General features: G+C 49.9%; 1 protein-coding gene across 26 annotated transcripts in view; it reads right to left on the bottom strand.

The window, feature by feature from the left end:
- The window catches only part of NRXN3 (neurexin 3), a 1499321-nt gene that overhangs the window by 998613 nt on the left and 479935 nt on the right, over positions 1 to 20773 (bottom strand). For all 26 annotated transcript variants that reach the window (XR_003999960.1, XR_003999959.1, XM_030559000.1 and 23 more), the window contains one exon: positions 20061 to 20444. Coding sequence is in view for 24 of the 26 variants with exons in the window: in XM_030559000.1 (XP_030414860.1) it covers positions 20061 to 20444 (384 nt within the window). In the remaining 2 variants the exon portion in view is untranslated. The remainder of the gene's footprint in view (positions 1 to 20060; positions 20445 to 20773) is intronic.

A 20773-nucleotide genomic window follows, 5' to 3' on the forward strand; every position in this document is an offset into this window, starting at 1 on the left:
TCTGGACAAGTTGGAGAAATGGTCTGAGGTAAACAGGATGAAGTTCAATAAAGATAAATGCAAAGTGCTCCACTTAGGAAGGAACAATCAGTTTCACACATACAGAATGGGAAGAGACTGTCTAGGAAGGAGTATGGCAGAAAGAGATCTAGGGGTCATAGTGGACCACAAGCTTAATATGAGTCAACAGTGTGATACTGTTGCAAAAAAAGCAAACATGATTCTGGGATGCATTAACAGGTGTGTTGTAAACAAGACACGAGAAGTCATTCTTCCGCTTTACTCTGCGCTGGTTAGGCCTCAACTGGAGTATCGTGTCCAGTTCTGGGCACCGCATTTCAAGAAAGATGTGGAGAAATTGGAGAGGGTCCAGAGAAGAGCAACAAGAATGATTAAAGGTCTTGAGAACATGACCTATGAAAAGAAGGCTGAAGGAATTGGGTTTGTTTAGTTTGGAAAAGAGAAGACTGAGAGGGGACATGATAGCAGTTTTCAGGTATCTAAAAGGGTGTCATCAGGAGGAGGGAGAAAACTTGTTCACCTTAGCCTCCAATGATAGAACAAGAAGCAATGGGCTTAAACTGCAGCAAGGGAGATTTAGGTTGGACATTAGGAAAAAGTTCCTAACTGTCAGGGTAGTTAAACACTGGAATAGATTGCCTAGGGAAGTTGTGGAATCTCCATCGCTGGAGATATTTAAGAGTAGGTTAGATAAATGTCTATCAGGGATGGTCTAGACAGTATTTGGTCCTGCCATGAGGGCAGAGGACTGGACTCGATGACCTCTCGAGGTCCCTTCCAGTCCTAGAGTCTAGGAAACAGAAATCACTTCTCAAAGCTGAGAGAGAGGCAGGCAGACAGACAAAGAACTCAGACACAAACTTTCCTCCACCCAGAGTTGAAAAATCCGGTTTCCTGATTGGTCCTCTGGTCAAGTGCTTCAGGTTACTTTTTTTTCAGGTGAAAGAGACATTAACCCTTAGCTATCTGTTTATGACAGGCTACCCCCTGATACTTGACACACAGTGGCCCAATCTAGCCTGACCCCATGATGTCCTGCATTTAAAGGTCAGGGCTTCAGAAAGTGAACACCAGCTTGATAATAAAGAGAGGAAGCACTGTGAAGCTAGCAGCACTTTATAATCAATCTTCTTTACTTGGGCATCCTCCCTAGTGCTGTCTCTCTTTTCATCAGGGTGACGTTTGTGTTGGCGTGACCGATTTCTCTGGGCTTTCAGGTTTCACTTATTCACACGTACACCACCTAGTGTTACACTATAGCAAAGAATGGCTCTGAAACTTGTTCACATAAGAGACCACTTAAGGTACAGGTCCTCCTGTGGGCACCTCCCCTTCCGCCCTCCCAGGCCCAACTTCTCTGTCTGGGTTATGAAAGAAAAAATGTAGATGGTAGAAAAAAGGCCACTAAACAAGATTAAAATAAATATCCTGTAACATGACGGTGGGACTGCATCCTCCCCTTGGAAGAAGCACACGTTGGACTCTGGTTACTTGAGAGTGGGGGACTTGGCACCCTGAAATTTCTATTCAGGTTTCAGTTGCTTTGGACCCCACACATACACATGAAGTGATTTGTCACTCACCGCTGTACAAGAGGAGAATAAAGCCAAAGCAAGCAGGTCTGAGGAAGCATGGCCTTTCCAAGCATGGCCAAGCATGACCTTTCCAAGCAAATGGCAGTGGCTGTGCTTTTGCACCCACTTTCCATATCAGCTAATAGCCTCGGCCCATCAATCAAAATGTCTACGAGGTGACTGCCTCCCACCACATGGGGAGAGAGAGTCAATTACGGGAGAGTCATTAATGCCAAATCATTTCTCTTCCCCCGAGAGGAACAGAAAAGAAAAAGGGTGGCAGAGAATGAGAGTGTTGGGGCAGCGTCTGCCTGTCAGCTCAAAGGCCTGGAATGGGTGAACCCAAGACAGAGAGACCTCATTTCACAGATAACCAATTGTCCTGGGAGATGTTATTTTACATATTGGAAGGAAATAGTTTTTCATGACAAATGAATCCACTTTTTCACAGCCATCTTTCCATCAAACCATTCCACTTCATCAATGCCAGGGACAGCTGCTTGCCTTAGCAAAAACTGCATCTGGCCTGACTCCAGTGCAAGAGAAGGAAAGAGGCATGCGCCAGCCAGAATAGGGACCACCCAGTAAGTGAGATGAGACCCCAGACATCCTACAGGGTGGGAAGTCTCTCATGCCAAGCTCCATAAGGGCGCCCTTGGGCACATGGCAGAACAACACAGAGATGTTCCACCGTTTAGACTAACCAGCCCCACCCTGAATCCCACATCCCTGCAGGCTTCCATACAGAGAACCCTGGATCTTTTCTGCTAACAAAGCGGGCTTGCTCATTTGCTTCCACCCACACAGAGAACCCCGGCTCCCTTCTGTTCATGCGAACTTTCAGCTGTGTCAGGTCACCTTTATCACCACAGTTAATCCAAGTCTAAGTAACCACAAAGACCAGTTACCACAATGTGTCATTCTTCAGCTAGTGCTGAATGGCTCTTAAGTGAGCTGAGCCATTATGAGCACACACACACTTCCAATGCCAATCAAGGAGCTGGTTATAATCTATAAAAGCAGACATGGCTTGGGGCCAGTTATGGAAGGGTTGTGCCACTATGGGAGTTGTGAGCACTGGGTTACCATCTCTTGTGGTTCCTAGTGCTAATGTCTCTGTGAACAATAGTAGTGTGTTCTCAGTATATAGCCCATACCACTGGTACCTATCCCCTCTGTAGGTCCCACATGAGCCCCAGTGCAGTGTGCTTCAGGGCAAAGACATATCAGCTATCCTAAATTCTTCACTGATCTCCAGGCCATTTGAGTAGCAGGATATGGTGAGTTTTCTATGGTCTTTTTAGGTCTACATTTTGTGGGGTTTGTATTAATGAGAAGCATCCAGTTGCTTAGGCCTTGGCTGCCACTTATAAATCAGTAAGTAAATAAATACAGTATTGCACTGTTGAGTCAAAAGCAGCAGAGTCTTCTAAGAACAAATGCGGAAGACATTAGAAAGCACCAATCCCAGCTCTCTCTCCCCCTGACCCATGTAATGTCTCCCCACCTCTGTTATGCTCCCTGGTCAGGAGTTGACAATAGTACAGGTCTGATGCAGTCTGGGATTATCCAGTTCCTTATACTGGGAATCCACAATAGGGGAGCCTGGTGACAGTCATGTACTCACAGGCAGGCAGCTTCTGGATGGATATTTGGATTGAAAAGACTTTCATCATGACTAGACATTATCCACTGAGCAGCACCATGCCCAGAAACAAAGCCCTCAGGAGAGAGGCTTGGAGACAGATAGGGGAACATGGAAGGTATTATTTTCTTCTGCGTAGTGCAGATAAACGCATCCAGCTGAGATAAAGATACAGATTTTCCCCATCCGGTTCTCAAGACAGGAATTCAGCTGTATAAAATATCACTTTTAAATACCAAGGGGTGTGATGGGGAAGGAGATGAGAGACCCAGGAGGAGAGAGAGAGAAATCATAACCATCTCAGACTTTCTCTAATCAAACATAGAGGGAAATTCATTTGAGTTTCATACAGTCTTAGATTTTCTCAGCAGATATTGTTGGGGACAGCCACATCAATGAGACACCTAGTTGTGAAAGTTCAGCATCCTAATGACAATGAAATGATCTCCCCGAAAAAGATGTAATCATCCCAGCCATGGGAATTAGCCATACACATTCTTTCCACAGGGAAAGACATCAAAGGGGTTACAGGGCAACAATTGCATTCACTTGTCTTGGAAACAGCAGACAAACTGAGTGTCCTTTGGCTGGGTTCATGGATCTATGCAGTCTACAGACTCATACCATTTTGGGGGGGGGGAGGTAACCTCAGTGTGATTATGGAGCTCTGGGAAATCCACTGGCCTCAGTTTCCCTGCTTTGTTTCCATTCCCTTCAAAACTTACATGTTGTCTGAACTGTGCTTTCAGGAGCTGGATGCAGCACATCAGAGAGGCAGACAAGCTGGGGGATGCTTATACGTTAGCAAGGAAGGTATCATGGAGTGGGAACGGACAAAGGAGACAAAAGAAGCAGTCAGGAGTAGCCCTTGAGCAGAGCTCAAGGAGTGGGATGGGATCTCAAGTCTGAAATACAAGTAGGCCTCAATAGAGAGGAGAGCCTTGAACTTTATATAGTAGAAGACAGGAAGCTATTATCTTAGTAACAAGTTATGACCACGTACAGACAGGCACCACAGTCATCAACAGGGATAGAACACAGGACCCTGTGCACCAAAACCACAGGCTTAATCTAAAGGACTCTCTTTGCTGTCAGTAGCAAAATGTTATTAGTTGCTTGGACCAGCCACTAGAGGGATACATAATCGCATGTACTACTAGTGTATTACACACAGATTCAAGAAGATGGTGAAGAGAAATGATGAGAGTAACCAGGAAAGGCAAATGAAATCCCCTTCACCCAATTGCCCTTACAAAAGCCAAGGGCCCTTAACTAATAATGAATGCAACCTTAGCTATTAGGGGTGGACAAACCAGTGTGGGTAAAAAGAACTGACCTGAATCTTCTCCCAACACTCAAAGTTAACATTTTTATCACATTTGGAGAAGTTTAGTTAAGATGTCTTGCAGGGACCTACCCTGCATTAGCAGTGGCATGACCGAACGGGCCCTAACTAAGACTTTTCAGTATCTGATATTTGTGAGTCTATCACACACACACACACTCAGTTACTTTAACTTTCCTAGTATCTTTGTACATCCAGGCTTCAGCTGAGATTAAAAGCACTAAAAAAAAAACTGTTCTCATGGTATCCCCAGCACCTCTGGAAGCCGACCCTAACAGAAATCTGATGAGAAAACCTGTTCTCAGAAGATTTCAGCCCAAATCTGCAAACCCAAGAGGTTTGGACGGTCTGCATAATCATTGAAACATTTGAAGTTTTGTCCCAAACAAACTTCAAAATGTGTGTTGAGTCAACCAGCACTGAAAAAAGATCTTTCATTCTATCTGTGCTGGAGACAGAGCGAGGGCTGCAATACTAACTCCACACAGTAAATGATTTTGTTGTACTTCTTATTACCTGTAATTTTACAGCATTTCAGTTTATTGCATACATAATGGGCAGATGTGCGTTGTCATTAAACTGCTTTTCGGAAATGTTGCAATAAAGATAATAAAGCGGAAGCTGTAGCCCCATGTTTAACATCAGCATAACCAGCAGCAGGTGTACTGCCATTCACAAGCAGCACGCAGACACGCAGGTAATGAACCCTTGGTTGTCCCGGGGCTAATCATCAAGTCATGAGCAAAGCAAAACAGGAAAAGACTCTGAGTGCAATCCCAGGGAGGAGAACTGGAACTGCAGGCCCCCCTGGAATGGACCCTGGGTGCAGCTCTGGGAAGGAGAAGAACTGGAATAGGATTTCTATGTTAATGTGGAACACACTTTGGGTGCAGCTCCTGGGAGGAGGAGAAGACCTGGAACAGGATTTCTGGGTCCACCTGGAATGTTGTACTCTGAGTATGCTTATGCCAGTGCCTATCAGTTGATATCAAAGGATTACAGTCCAAATCTCAATGCCCCTTATTTCAGTCCTAAATTGATATTGGTGTTAGGCTTTCATTTGATTAGTGTACATTTATTAGAGAAGAACTACCCAATCAAGAGAAAGAAGTCAGAGAGTGTTGTCTAAGACAAAAGGACAAAGAGATGAACCCTGCCTCCTCATTGTCACCTGCTGGCTCTATTATTCTGTTTGGGGACTTTGTTCTACATTATGCCCCTCACTGGGTGTAGGTGGGAGGAAAGGAATGCAAAGAGCTTTCTGGGTGACAACAGTAATGGGTTGTACTGCTTTGAGGTGGTGGCATTTTTACTGCAGCCAGAGAATTTGCCTAATCTGAATACAATGCACATTCCCAGCTCTCCTCTAATGCCAAGGTTTTGATTTTAGAAAAGTTTGAAGGCTGAGAAAGATGCTCTCCTATCAGAATGGAGAAGTGCCTCATAATCCATAAGATAGATCTCTGGCTTCATCCCTTAGTGCATTCTCAGCCCAGCTAATATAAAAATTGTGTTCACCTAATGTTACAACTGATGTCAAACTCTTAACAATTAGAAACTGAATGACACAGCAAATGAAACAAGTTTTCGTGTGTCTGTACCAGTCCATCCCATACCAACCCTCCTCCTCTTTCAACTGCACCCGGACCACCCATCCCGCTCACCTCTCCTCTTCCACGCACTGGTATGTTTGCTCCAGCCCATCCACCCATTCCGCACAGGGCTTCCCTTAGGACTTTTATTCTTTCGGCTGTGACAGACATTTGGGTTTGGGGGTAAAAAGTCATTTCACATGGAATGGGAGGAAATATGCTATCCTTCTAATCTGAGAAGTTCCTTGAGTCCGCTTTAGCAGTCTCCTCTGACATCACGCAGGAGAAACAGATCCACAAGCAGGCCTGGCATTGATGACAGGAGAGTTGGGGAAGAGTTTGCTTGGGCAATTAGGTGGTTTGAAATAAAGGAAATTAAAATACCCACCCATAAAGACAAAAATCTTTGGAACCAAGTGCTGAGAGAGAGAGAGAAGCTGCACTAGAACGTGGTGCTACAACTGCCCCTGTAGCACATGGATATCAAAAAGACCAGAGGTTACCCAAGGGTACATCCTCCACTACTGCTCTGTCCCGAGACCCCAAACCTTAGAGAGCTTTGGCCCAAACCCTGGATGTTCACCGTGCTCAGTGACCAGCCTTGCATCACCAAAATCCCCACCCCACTCCTGACATCTGCTCTTCCTCTCAAGGAGGTCAGAAATAGTCTTTCCCTAGACTAGTCTGTTTAGCTTCACTAAATCCTGCCTTTGGCTGTATATACTCTCTGCAGCTCCAAATAGGGTGGAGCAGAGTTCTAGTGGGCCACACACCTCCCCCAGCTACACGCACAAGACTTCACTCAAAGTCTTGTTCTGATTAGGAATTCCTGTATCCTTTGCCCCCACTGCTCTTTCCCTTCCTCCTCTCTTTATTTGCATTCACTCACTCTGTATAAACATGATTTTGAAGCTGACTTGTAGGTACAGCAACACGCCCAAGGCATGCTAAGCACTGGATTTGCAACACTGAATCCCAGCTCTCAGTAACCTTGTGCTAAGGATAAAACCTCCTCTTTTGTTACTGTGTGTTAGAAACTGTAAGGCTACTCTGACAAAAGGGTCCCAATCCTGCAGGTCAAGGGAATTTAGGAGTGCTCAGCACCTTGGAAGTGGCATTCAGCACCTCACAGGATAAGACGGTTACTCACCTTTGTAACTGTTGTTCTTCGAGATGTGTTGCTCACATCCATTCCAGTTAGGTGTGCGTGCCGCGCGTGCACATTCATCGGAAACTTTTTAGCCTAGCAACTCCAGTGGGCCGGCAGGTCGCCCCCTGGAGTGGCGCCGCCATGGCGCCCAATATATAACCCTGCCGGCCCGCCTGCTCCTCAGTTCCTTCTTGCCGGCTACTCCGACAGTGGGGAAGGAGGGCGGGTGTGGAATGGATGTGAGCAACACATCTCGAAGAACAACAGTTACAAAGGTGAGTAACCGTCTTTTCTTCTTCGAGTGATTGCTCACATCCATTCCAGTTAGGTGAATCCCAAGCCATACCTAGGCGGTGGGGTCGGAGTGAGAAGTCGCGGCATGGAGCACTGCAGATCCGAAGGCCGCGTCCTCTCTTGACTGCTGGACCAGGGCGTAGTGGGAAGCAAAGGTGTGGACCGATGACCAGGTCGCTGCCCGACAGATTTCCTGGATGGGCACACGGGCGAGGAAAGCCAGCGACGACGCCTGAGCCCTGGTAGAATGCGCAGTCACACGGCCCGTAGGGACATGGGCCAAGTCATAGCAGGTCCTGATGCAGGACGTCACCCAAGAGGATAACCTCTGGGAGGAGATAGGAAGCCCTTTCATGCGGTCCGCTACCGCCACGAAAAGCTGGGGGGATTTGCGGAAGGGCTTAGTCCTCTCCACGTAGAACGCGAGAGCCCTATGGACATCAAGCGAGTGGAGCTGCTGCTCCCTGCCTGAGGAGTGAGGTTTCGGGAAAAAAAACGGAAGGAATATCTCTTGGCTGATGTGGAAGGTTGAGACTACCTTGGGAAGAAAGGCAGGGTGTGGTCTCAGCTGCACCTTATCTTTGTGGAAGACTGTATACGGGGGGTCTACCACAAGAGCCCGGAGTTCCGACACCCGCCTAGCTGAGGTGATAGCTACTAGAAAGGCAGTCTTCCAAGAGAGGAAAAGCAGGGAGCAAGTGGCTAACGGTTCAAAGGGGGGGTCCCATGAGCCGGGACAACACCAGGTTAAGATCCCAGGTTGGAGCAGGGGGGACGGACGTTAGGGTATAAACGTTCCAGCCCCTTAAGGAATCTAGACACCGTCGGGTGAGAAAAAACAGAGCGACCATCCGCACCCGGGTGAAAGGTGGAGATAGCTGCCAGGTGGACTCGCAACGACGATATGGCCAGACCTTGCTGTTTGAGGGACCAAATGTAGTCTAAGATGTCGGCCACCGAAACTTCCATAGGGCGGAGATTTCTCTCCACGCACCAACAGGAGAAACGCTTCCACTTGGCCGAATATGTCGCTCTCGTGGAAGGCTTCCTGCTGCCCAAAAGCACCTCCCTCACCGGCGAGGAGCAGCGCAGCTCAGAACCAGTCAGCCACGCAGGAGCCACGCCGCTAGGTGCAGCGACTGCAGGTCCGGGTGACAGAGGGTCCCATGCTCCTGGGTAATCAGGTCCGGGTGAAGGGGCAGGGGAACTGGGTCGGCTATGGTCAGGTCCAGCAGCATGGGGTACCAGTGCTGCCTGGGCCATGCCGGGGCTACCATGATCACGTGAGCCCTGTCCCTGCGCACCTTCAGAAGGACCCTGTGGACCAGAGGGAACGGGGGAAACGCATAGTACAGGTGGGTCGACCACTGAATAAGGAAGGCATCCGCTATCGACCCGGGCTCCCTGCCCTGAAAGGAGCAGAACGCTTGGCACTTCCTGTTCCCCCTGGACGCGAAGAGGTCCACCTGGGGATAACCCCACCTCCGGAAGATGGAGAGGGCGACGTCCAGGCGAAGGGACCACTCGTGCGACAGGAAGGATCTGCTCAATCGATCCGCCAGCATGTTCCGTACTCCGGGGAGGAAGGAAGCCGTGAGGTGAATGGAGTGGGCTACACAAAAGTCCCAGAGATGCATCGCCTCGTGACACAGGGGGAAGGATCTGGTGCCGCCTTGCTTGTTGATATAATACATGGTCGTCGTGTTGTCGGTGAACACTGCGACACAACGACCCTGAAGCTGATGGCAGAACGTTTGACAAGCAAGGCGGACCGCTCTCAACTCCCGCATGTTGATGTGCAACCCCGCCTCCTCCTGGGACCACAGGCCCTGCGTTCTCAGGGTCCCTAGGTGGGCCCCCCAGCCTAGATCTGAGGCATCCGTTGTCAGGGACACCGAGGGCTGAGGTGGGTGGAAAGGGAGTCCCGCACATAGCACGGACTGGTCTAGCCACCAGCCAAGAGAATCTAACACCCTTTGGGGGATTGTGATTAGCATGTCTAGCGGCTGTCTTGCCGGCCTGTAATGATCGATGAGCCACAACTGGAGGGGCCTCATGCGGATCCGAGCGTAACCGGTCACAAAGGTGCAAGCCGCCATGTGGCCTAACAGGGCTAGACATGTCCGCACTGATGTCAAGGGGGCTGTCCGCAGTCGTTGAACGATCGCCGACAAGGCCTGGAACCTCTGCAATGGCAGCAAGGCCCTGGCCACAGTGGCGTCCAGCACGGCCCCGATGAATTCCACCCTCTGCGTGGGAATCAGGGTGGACTTGTCCGTGTTTATCAAGAGGCCCAAAGTGGCGAACATGCTGGTGATCACTCGGACGTGGCTGCGGACTTGTTGTTCCGACGTGCCCCGAATCAACCAATCGTCCAGATAAGGAAACACGTGGATACGATTGCGCCGAAGATGCGCCACAACCACTGCCATGCATTTTGTAAACACCCTCGGGGCCGTGGACAGGCCAAATGGGAGGACTGCAAATTGGTAATGAAGGGGGCCCACCACGAAACGAAGAAAACGTCTGTGATGTGGCCAAATGGCAATGTGAAAATACGCGTCCTGCATGTCGAGGGCGGCGTACCAGTCTTCCGGATCCAGGGATGGGATAATGGTCCCCAGGGATACCATGCAGAACTTCAACTTCACCAGGTATTTGTTGAGCTCTCGCAGGTCGAGGATAGGCCTGAGGCCTCCCTTGGCCTTGGGGATCAGAAAGTAGTGGGAATAAAACCCCTTGCCTTTCTCATTTTCCGGAACTGCCTCTATAGCTCCTTTGCTGAGGAGCGTCTGCACCTCCTGCCGAAGGAATTGCTCGTGAGAGGGGTCCCTGAAGAGGGACGAGGAAGGGGGGCGGGAAGGAGGAAATGATACAAACTGCAGGCGGTATCCCGTCTGCACCGTGCGTAAGACCCAGCGGTCCGAAGTTATTTGGGACCACGCCGGGAGGAAAAACGAAAGGCGGTTGGAAAACGGGGGGGGAAGGATCCATGGGGGAAACTGTTACTGCGCCCTCGAGCGCACCTTCAAAATGAAGGCTTAGGTCCAGGTGGGGGCTTAGAGGAGCCTTGGTTCTGCCCCCCTTGGTTCCCCGAATGCCTGCGCCTTCCATTCCTGCCGCGGCGCCTGTTAAGGTCCTGCCGCTGGCGGAACTGGGAATACGGCCTGCGCTGCTGTTGTTGCTGTGGCCGGAAGGGTCTGCGTTGCGTTCCCGGTGTGTGCATCCCGAGGGACCGCATAATGACCCGATTATCTTTCAGACTCTTGAGTCTGGGGTCTGTCTTTTCAGAAAACAGGCCCTGGCCTTCGAAAGGGAGGCCCTGGATGGTATGCTGGAGCTCCGGCGGAAGGCCAGAAACCTGCAGCCAGGAGATGCGACGCATCGTTACTCCCGACGTGAGGGTACGGGCAGCCGAGTCTGCGGCGTCCAAAGAAGCTTGCAAGGACGTGCGTGCAACCTTCTTGCCTTCATCCAAGATGGCTGCAAATTCCTGGCGAGCGTCTTGCGGCAGCAGCTCCTTGAATTTGTCTGCTGCCACCCAGGAGTTGAAGGCGTATCTGCTCAGCAGGGCTTGCTGGTTCGAAACCCTGAGCTGCAGCGCCCCAGCCGAGTATACCTTACGGCCGAGGAGGTCCATTCGCCTGGCCTCTCTGGATTTGGGGGCTGGAGCCTCCTGCCCATGACGCTCTCTGTCATTCACCGATTGAACCACCAGGGAACCCGGTGTCGGGTGTACATGGAGGTACTCATAGCCTTTAGAAGGGGCCATGTACTTCCTCTCAACGCCCTTCGCAGTAGGGGGGATGGAGGCCGGAAACTGCCAGATGGTGTTGGCGTTGGCCTGGATGGTTCTTACGAAGGGCAGGGCGACCCTGGTGGGAGCATCTGCTGAGAGGATGGTGACGATCGGATCCTCTATTTCCGAGACCTCCTCGGCTTGCAGACTCAGATTCTGAGCTACTCGCCTGAGGAGGTCTTGGTGCACTCTGAGATCCAGCGGGGGGGGCTGTTGGAGGAGGTACCAGCCCCCGCTTCATCAGGGGAGGAGGATGAGGAGACCCCCGGCAAGAGAGTGTCTAATGGAGGGTCTCCCTCGGCCCTCGCCTCTGCCTCAGGAGCCAGAGCGGAGTCTTGTTGCTTGGACCCTTCCTCCCCATCCGGGGAGGGAGGGGGGCGAGACAATGAGGCTTCCGGCGCCCTGCGCTCCGCCGTCGCAGGCCTAGCAGGGAGCTGTTGGGGCCCCTGGGCTTGATGGTATGCCCAGGGTGTCCAGAACCCCCATCGCTGCAGGCCTTGGTCTTGTTGTGGCGGATCGCTAAATAGCGCCGCCTGCCGGTCGGTGCCCAGCGCATACCCGCTGTCCGTTTGGGAAGAGACCGACGGCTGTCTAGAAGGCCACGGCGGGGCTGACCCTGGTTGGTAAGGGTCTGCGCGGGTCGGCATGGACGAATGTCTCGGTGCCGGGGACCGTTGCCGGGAGTCAAAACGGTGCCGGGATCGGGACCGGGACCGGGTTCTATCACGGTGCCGGGATCTAGACCGGTACCGGCCGCCGCTTCGGTGCCGGGATCGGGACCGGGACCTGCCACCAGCTCGGTGCCGGGAGGTCCACCGGGACCGGGACCTGCCACCAGCTCGGTGCCGGGAGGTCGACCGAGACCGGGACCTGCCACCAGCTCGGTGCCGGGAGGTCAACCGGTGCGGCGAGTAACGTCGGGACTGGCTCCTGGAGTCGCGGTGCCGGTATCGGCGGCTGGAGTCCGACCGCGACCGTCTTGAGGCCGACTGGCGCCGCGAGTGCGACCGGTACCGCCGAGGGGAGCGGTGCCGGGACTGCGAGCGGCGGCGGGATCTGGAGCGACCGTGGCGTCGGGACCTCGATCGTGAGCGTGAGTCCCGCGACGGTGCCGACATCATGGGCTTGCCTCTGGACACGACCCGCACCGGAGGTACCGGGGGTGGCTGCTGAGTGGGCTCAGTCAGGGCTATGAGGTCCCGAGCCGAGGCGAAGGTCTCCGGCGTGGATGGGACCAATATCTCAACCCCAGATCTCATGGGGGAGCTTGGCGGCACCGGACTCGATGGACCCGCCGGGCCCGGAGTCGACGGTGCCGGCGGCGCCGCGGCCGGTGTTGAGGCCGGGCACTCCAGTCGGGTCTGCCTGGCCGGAGTAGCAGACTTCGACGGCCTCGGTTCTGTCCCCGGTGCCGGAGAAGGTCGGTGCCGGGGAGTCTTTTCGGTGCCGGTGCGATCCAGTGCCGGCGCCGAGATCACGGCCTGCGAAGCCGCCGGGTCAAGTGCCGCCTCCATAAGGAGAGTTCGGAGTCTTTGATCCCTCTCCTTCTTTGTTCTTGGCTTAAAAGCCTTGCAGATGCGGCACTTGTCCGATCTGTGCGATTCCCCCAGGCACTTCAGGCACGCGTCGTGGGGGTCGCTGGTGGGCATAGGCTTCTTGCAGGCCGCACACTGCTTGAAGCCCGACGAACCAGGCATGACCCCGGTGCCGGGTGCCGGGAAGGGCTAAGCCCCTGGCGAAGAACTATTTACAACCTATTTAACTTAAGTACTACTATCTACACTCAACAATCTAATTAACAATACGAGAGATAATCGAGAGATAACAAGGAGAGCTAGGGACGTGGAGGACAGCTATGCCGCGCTCCACAGTTCCAACGACCGACACGGCGGTAAGAAGGAACTGAGGAGTGGGCGGGCCGGCAGGGTTATATATTGGGCGCCATGGCGGCGCCACTCTAGGGGGCGACCTGCCGGCCCACTGGAGTTGCTAGGGTAAAAAGTTTCCGACGAACGTGCACGCGCGGCGCGCACACCTAACTGGAATGGATGTGAGCAATCACTCGAAGAAGAACCTTCCTTTTGCGATGGTTCTAGTTTCTATGTCTTTAGGTGTTTATGCCACACTCCTCACTGTGAAAGCTGAGCTGTGTGGCACTGTCAAACTCCAGTCTGCCTCTTCCGCCAGAGCAAGGACAGATGCCTCCAACTCCTACAGTACATACAGCAAACTTCATCACAACAGAAATTCACACCTAGCATCAAGAGGCATGTTATCACATTGATAAACCAACTGAGCACCCCTTTGGACTCTGCCTCAGCCAGGGATTGAGTAGTGTCACAGGGCAACGGCCCCTTTCTGAGGAGTCTGCCAGTGACTGCCTTATGAAGGCCCATCTGGAAGTAACTGGGTGCCCCAGGTAACCAATTAATGATTAATTAGTACCTAATAGAGGTTATCCAAGCTCAGGTGGGAGGTACTTAGGTACTTACACGGCCCCCACAGTATCTGAGTATCTAGCTAACTTTAGTAGATTTATCATCACAACACCCCTGTGAGGAGGAGACAAGCTATTATCCCCACTTAACAAATGGGGATGTGAGGCACAGACTGTGTCTTGCCCAAGGTCATAGGTTTTCGTTGGTGGAGCAGGAATTAAACCAATGCTCCCACTGCTTAAGATAGTACTCTAACTATTGGGTCCTCCTTCCTCTCTGCTAATGACTGCTGAATCTCTAAAGCAGGGGTCGGCAACCTTTCAGACGTGGTGTGCTGAATCTTCATTTATTCACTCTAATTTAAGGTTTCATGTGCCAGTCATACATTTTAAAGTTTTTAGAAGGTCTTTTTCTATAAGTCTATAATATATAACTAAACTCTTGTTGTATGTAAAGTAAATACGGTTTTTAAAATGTTTAAGAAGCTTCATTTAAAATTAAATTAAAATGTAGAGGCCCTGGACAGTGTGAGTGCCACTGAAAATCAGCTTGCGTGCCGAAGGCGGCACCGGTGCCATAGGTTGCCTGCCTCTGCTCTAAATGTTCCGAGATTCATCCAAAAGTTCAAATGCTTATTGAAATCCCTTCACTCCACAGGACTCATGAGAACAGTACTTTTTGAACATGATTTCCAGGACTATCACAGTGGTTTGGGCTAGTTTGAGAATATCACAAGTACAGCCTTTCCCTGGATGTTGTGATATTTTTGATGGAAAACAGAAAACTCAGATGTGTGAGACCTTAACTAAAATCAATCACACTGAAAACCCACATTGAAACATGATCTCAGACCTCTGTCAGTTCAAGTTCAACATGAGGGCTGAGCCTGGTTCTTGTTTATCCAAACTGCTTTATCTTGACCCAATTTACAGTCAAACTCTGAGGTCCTCAAGTAAAACTGAGCTGTTTCAGCGACAAATGATTCTGATAGAAGTTTTACCTGTGAAAAACCTTCAGGATTTGGTCCTCAGACAGGACTCTTCTGTTTTTATTTGGCTAGCTCACCAGTATATTGCATGTGGAACAATATACCACATTATAGGGACCAACCCAATCTAGCTATCAGCCTTTACCCCACACTCTTTACTGGAGTTGTTGAACACAGGAGTATCCTGTCCTGGATGACAGACAAGCTAGAACAGAATAGGTCTTTGTCATTTCTAAGTCTAACTCCTCTATACGATGCCAGCACCTACCCCTGGAAAATCTTTCTTTACCTTCAGCAGCTGTGGCACTTTGGGCCTGAAAGTGCTTTTGTCTAATTTTCAACCCCCTGCAGCAGTGAAGCCAACTGAATATTGTTACACTCCCTTCCCTCTCCCCAGGACTAAAGACTGACTAAAGCGAGTCAGGCTGTTCTTCCCAAGTGCATGTTTCAAATTCTGCCATCCACTGTCAGCCGTTGATGCTAGTCATTTATTTAAAGCCCAGTCCTGCCCTGGCTACATTTTGCCTTCGCTGTCCTATATATCCTGCTCATCCCAACCCTGAGGCAGCTCCCCATTTCCTGTGCTCAGGAAGGAGGGTAGCAACATTGCCCTCCACAGTTTTTGAGCCACAGGCCAACTGACAGCTGATTTACAGTCATCTTTGGGTGTCAGGGCATAAAAGTTAATCATGTATCGGCAGTGTCTAGTTCTGTTTGTCATGCAGGCAAAATCGTTGCGTTATGATGCTACGTCCTGAGCTCAAGCAGTAGTGTCAGTATGTGATGAAGCTGTGATGTGACCTCATGATACAGGTAATATGGAGCCATCACAACTTGATTCAGCCTGCAGGGCTTTGTTGTGTGAGCAGTATTTCACTTCCAGTCTCTGTGCGATCCCTTCCCTTCAGCTTCACCTTGAGCTGCAAAGTAAAAGTCAGTTGAAACAGACAACTTCTTCAGGATTTGGGGTTGAAATCAGCATGGCCTGCACTGTTTCCATTTATAACCACTAGTGCATTTCCAGACTTCAGGTCCCCTGAAGCTCACATTTCTGCAACTTATCCCCAGACCCATGCTCACCAAAAGATTTACGACCCTTAGAGAGCCTCTAGGAGATACAATCAACAATATTACTGAGAACTTCATGTTTCCACAGCACTACACATGCATTCCATTCATTCATTTATCCTGGCCCAAATTTGCCTGGCTCTGGATGTCATTACACACATTTCACCCAACTATAGATTTGATGCCTACAGGTAGCTCTGGATTCTGAACTCCTGCAAGCCAGGCTCATGACAGGGACTTGTGGGAATCAGAAATGTCCTGGGAGTTTTATCACAGTGTTGGTCAGGGTATAACACATTGCCACAAATAAAAAGTAAGGACAAGCAGAAAGTCAGAGTTTGATCCTACCACACACTGTATAAGGAAGCAATGAATTTATGGTGTGGTGCTTCCCTGACGCAGCACCACTCAAAATGGCAGTATGCACTAAGATGTAGAGTCAGGAGAATTCTCAAACCCCTGTTCAGAAAACCCATTTTTGCAGTCATCTAACCTGGTAAAGTGTATGGGAGAAGCTTCAGGACTGACATTATGCATAGATGATATACATGACTGCCTAGGGTGCTGAATTTTTAGGGGCCCAGCCAAATAGGGTGCCTGTGAGACACTTGTTCCTTTAAGAGCACATGTGCAGCGCTAGGAACACCAGTGGAAGCCAGAGTGAGGCTGGGCACCAAACTCTGTAGTGCTGGCCTTGGAAGCTGTACCATTAAGAATAAATCTTGCACTTCTAAAGCCTAAAAATCCCAGCTGCCCTGCAGGGACAATTTTATTGATCTATAGCAGGGGTCTCAACATGTGAGTTATTTACTGCGGGCCCGCCAAGCTCCCTGCCCCCCTAGAGTTATTTCCTGCAGCCGACAAGCTCCCTCGCTCCCCGCCTCCCCTCCTCCCCAGCGTGCTGCGTCCCTGCTTCTCTGCCTACCTCCAGGCGCTTCCTGCTGCCAAACAGCTGTTTGGCCACGCTTAGCATTTTCCAAAAGGGAGGGGGAAGAGCAGGGACCCGCATGCTCAGGGGAGGAGGCAGAGAAAAGTCAGGGCAGGGGCATGGACTGTGGGGAAAGGGTTGGAATGGGGGCAGGGAAGGGGTGGGAAGAGGCATGGCGGGGCAGGGCCTCATGGAAGGGGTGGAATGGGGGTGGGGCCAGGGGCAGGGCGTGCTTTTGTATCTTTGTATGAAAAGGTGTCAGTGATGCGGCCCTCAGGCCAATGTACTAGTCCTTATGTGGCCCTCATGGTGATTTGAGTTTGAGATCCCTGATCTACAATGAGTTCCTGTTAAAAAAAAACCCTTCCCCTCCTGCAGAGCAGGTGAATTGCAAAGCCCTAGGACTGTACAGTGCTTTACACACTGTATCTAATTCATCCCCGCAACCTTCACTGCAGGTGATTCCTATCATTATCTCCAATAAAGATAGGAAAATTAAGGCACAGCGAGGGGAGTGACTTTCCCAAGGTCACACAGGACATCCATGACTGTGCTGGGAACTGAACCCAAGACTCCTGATCCCCAGACATGTGGTCCAATCACTAGAGTGTGCTATGAGGTGCGGGATCAGGAGGGCAAAAACTGATGAAAGCCCTACGATTCTGCCAACAATCCACAGCTGTGTCTCAGCAAGTGCATTTCAGTCACACTCCAGTCCTAATAGCCAAATATTACTGAGAAATTGATCTCAATAAAAAGTAACATTACCAAAGAGAAGTTCCATTTTCTTTGTTAAGTGGGCCTACTGCCATCAATTTTTTTTTTCACTCGGCCAGCTTATTCTGAGCACGGCACTGGCCACAATACAGGGGCAAAAACAATTAATGGAACCGTCTGGGATTTGAACAGTGTATAGATCAAATGTCTTTTATTTGCTAAGCTCTGTCTCATTTGGCCTAGAATGGATGTGTCTTGGCTGCCTGCACTGGCAATAATTGTGCCTCATATATCCCCAATCAGACGCCTTTAAATGATCAGACAGAACTAGCAACAATGAGAAGAAGATGCAGCGACATTCGTTGTACTTGAGAAATTACTGACTGTCTCCTACAGATTTGCCCTAGCACAGGTGAGTTTGGAGGCATCTTGTCACTAGTTTCAGAGTGGTAGCCATGTTAGTCTGTATCAGCAAAAAGAACGAGGAATACTTGTGGCACCTTAGAGACTAACACATTTATTTGGGCATAAGCTTTTATGGGCTATACACTACTGTTGTCACTAGTGTTGTGATAACTGGGCCTAAAAATTTACCCTAATTGTGAGGTCACCTGCAGAACTGTGAGAAAGTTTATAAAGTGTCTCAATAACCTATGACAACAAATGTTGATTGGAAAAGGTGCAACAGGGAGGCAGGGCTGAATTAGTCCAAACAAAAAGGCCTCCTGATACAATTCAAGCACTGTGTTGAGATCATGTCTGGTAAATAAGAAAAATGAGGGACCAGAAATCAATCAAAATTGGTGTATCAAAAATTAGGTCTAACTAGTGGACAAAATAATGAGGGGATGAGCTATTTCCCCCTGACTCTTTTTTGGAGTCCTTAACATCAGAGAGACTTTAAAAGGGAAATTGGTGGAGGGATGGAAGCAAGCACAATGCTGGCTCCCTGAAAGATCAGAGAAGGGGAAGGAGAAGCTTCACCATCATGGCCGCCACCCCTATTGTCTCCTGGGAGCCTGGACTTTCTTCATCTAATCTTGAGAGAGGTCCTGACCAGACCACACCACAGAAAGGGATCCAGATGATACTGCTATCTCCACCAGCTTCAGCTGAATCTCAACCAACACCTGGAATGAGAGACTGTGTCTCTCCCACCTCTGTCCTGTGTCCTTTCCCTTCACTACCATATTTCTCCTCTGTCCTATCCCTTTTCTTTTGCATTCTGTCTAATTAGAGTTTGGTTTGGCCAGCCAAGACTGTATTTTCTGCATCAGAAAGAGGCAGCTAAATGCACTGTCCTAAACAGTTCGACAGTGCTACATGTTTGCCAGGTGGCTAATAAGACCATGTGCTGTACCTGTGTTTTTCCAGCAGTGAGGCTGCAAGTGAGAGTCAACATCAGTGACAGAAACTGCATTTTCTATCTTTCCCAGGTTTTTCTTCCCTCTTGTGTGTGTTTGTCTTGTTTTGTCTTTGAAGAAATGGGCTCGGACTTTAACTACAACAGTAATAACAACAGTCCATCTCAACTATCTTTTTCTCTTTCCCCCAAAAAGAACAATTACCATCAAAGAGACTGTCAAATAAGTGGGGTTTCCTTCTAAAAACTCTCTACAGTTAAAGTGAAAGGGAACAAGGGATACTTTACATGTCAAATATTTTAAATCCTTTCCCCTCTTCTTTGTGTATCTTTAATAAAAAGTTAAACCGATGTTTAATGGTGTGTTTGCCATGGTACAAAGCAGGCTGAGGTCTCTGTAGACCAAACCTTGAACCTTGTTTAACAGTGCTTAATGTTGGACAGTGACTGAATCATGTTAACACCTTTAACTCTCTGGGTCCATTTATTCCATCTAAATTAATACAGCACTACAGTACCCCATTGGGTGGCTCTACCAGCAACTCAGCCATCAGTGCAGGCTGACGAAGGAGAGAGAGACAGACAGAGGTACCTTGTCTTTCAACCAAGCCCGTGCTAAAGCAAAAGGATCAGCAGGCCCCTGCCTGCATCTGGGACTGCTACCAACAAGCCACCTGGAACTCATCATACACAGCCACATTTTGTGCCTCAACAGATGAAAGACAGAACTCAGAGAGGGAGAGACACTGAACTTGGGGAAAAGAGACCTCAGAACTGAGAGGAAGGATCCCCACTCCCTAGGGTATCATCAGCTCAGAAGACAGTAAGATTAACTGGTCCTTTGGGCAGAGGGTGAGGGGGAATATATCTTAGAAGGAAGGCTCCCTGGTAATTGGAGTAGGGATTGGCACTATCAAATGGGAGTGGAGTTTCCTTTGTATTCAGGGTGGTGAGGATCATTGGGTGGGAGAGACTCAGATCCCACTGAGCCATCAAAGTGAGGAGAAGAGTCCTTGGAGCTTGGGGGCACCATCGGAATAACCCAACTTTAAATCCAGGAGTAGCACAGTCTTGTCCCTACTGAGCTCCTACACACGCCCAGTTTGGTAAGCGTGATTTCAAAGCACGCTTGACTTACCCCGCTCACATGTTTTGCCCCAGTAGCCAGTGCCAGTGCAGTCGCAGATGAAGCGGTTCCAGCCATCCTTGCAGAGAGCATTGTTCTTACATGGGTAACTGTCGCACTGCTTGGTGCCGAGCCGGATGCAGGAGGATTTGACCCCGGCAGCGTTCTGCACCTCCGCCAGCTGCCGGATGTTCTTGCTCCGTCCATCAATGAACAGATCCCGGATGCAGCCTACATAACCATAGTTCAGCATGGCCGTCCAGAGCTCTGTGGGGAGGATGAGGCCTGCCCGGTTCTCAGGTAGCCCACCTAGGTACATGTCCCCTTCCAGGTCCAAGATTTCACTCTCCCCACTGGCAGTGAATGGGGTGCGCCTGCTGTTCACTGATATGGTACCTGGGGCAAGAAGGAAAAGGAAACATCAGCCAACAGCTCCACTGACAGCCCAGGTCTAGTGCAGTTCCTATGGTATTTGAATGCAGGCGAAAAATGATGGTTTCAGTTGAGGAGATTGAAGATTCCCAGTAAAACACAACACTGACAGAGAAAGTTTGTCCTACGCTGCCCCTCCCCACCTCTTCCCCCCAGCCACAGGCTCTAAACTCTTCAAGGCAGGGACTGTGTGTTCATCTGTGCCTCTACAGCACAGAGCATGATGTAGTCCCAATCCTGATTAGGGACTTTAGGTGCTACAATAATAAACATATTCAACAACATGGTCTTAA

The sequence above is a fragment of the Gopherus evgoodei genome, chromosome 4, assembly GCF_007399415.2.
Source record: "Gopherus evgoodei ecotype Sinaloan lineage chromosome 4, rGopEvg1_v1.p, whole genome shotgun sequence".
Lineage (NCBI taxonomy): Eukaryota > Metazoa > Chordata > Testudines > Testudinidae > Gopherus > Gopherus evgoodei.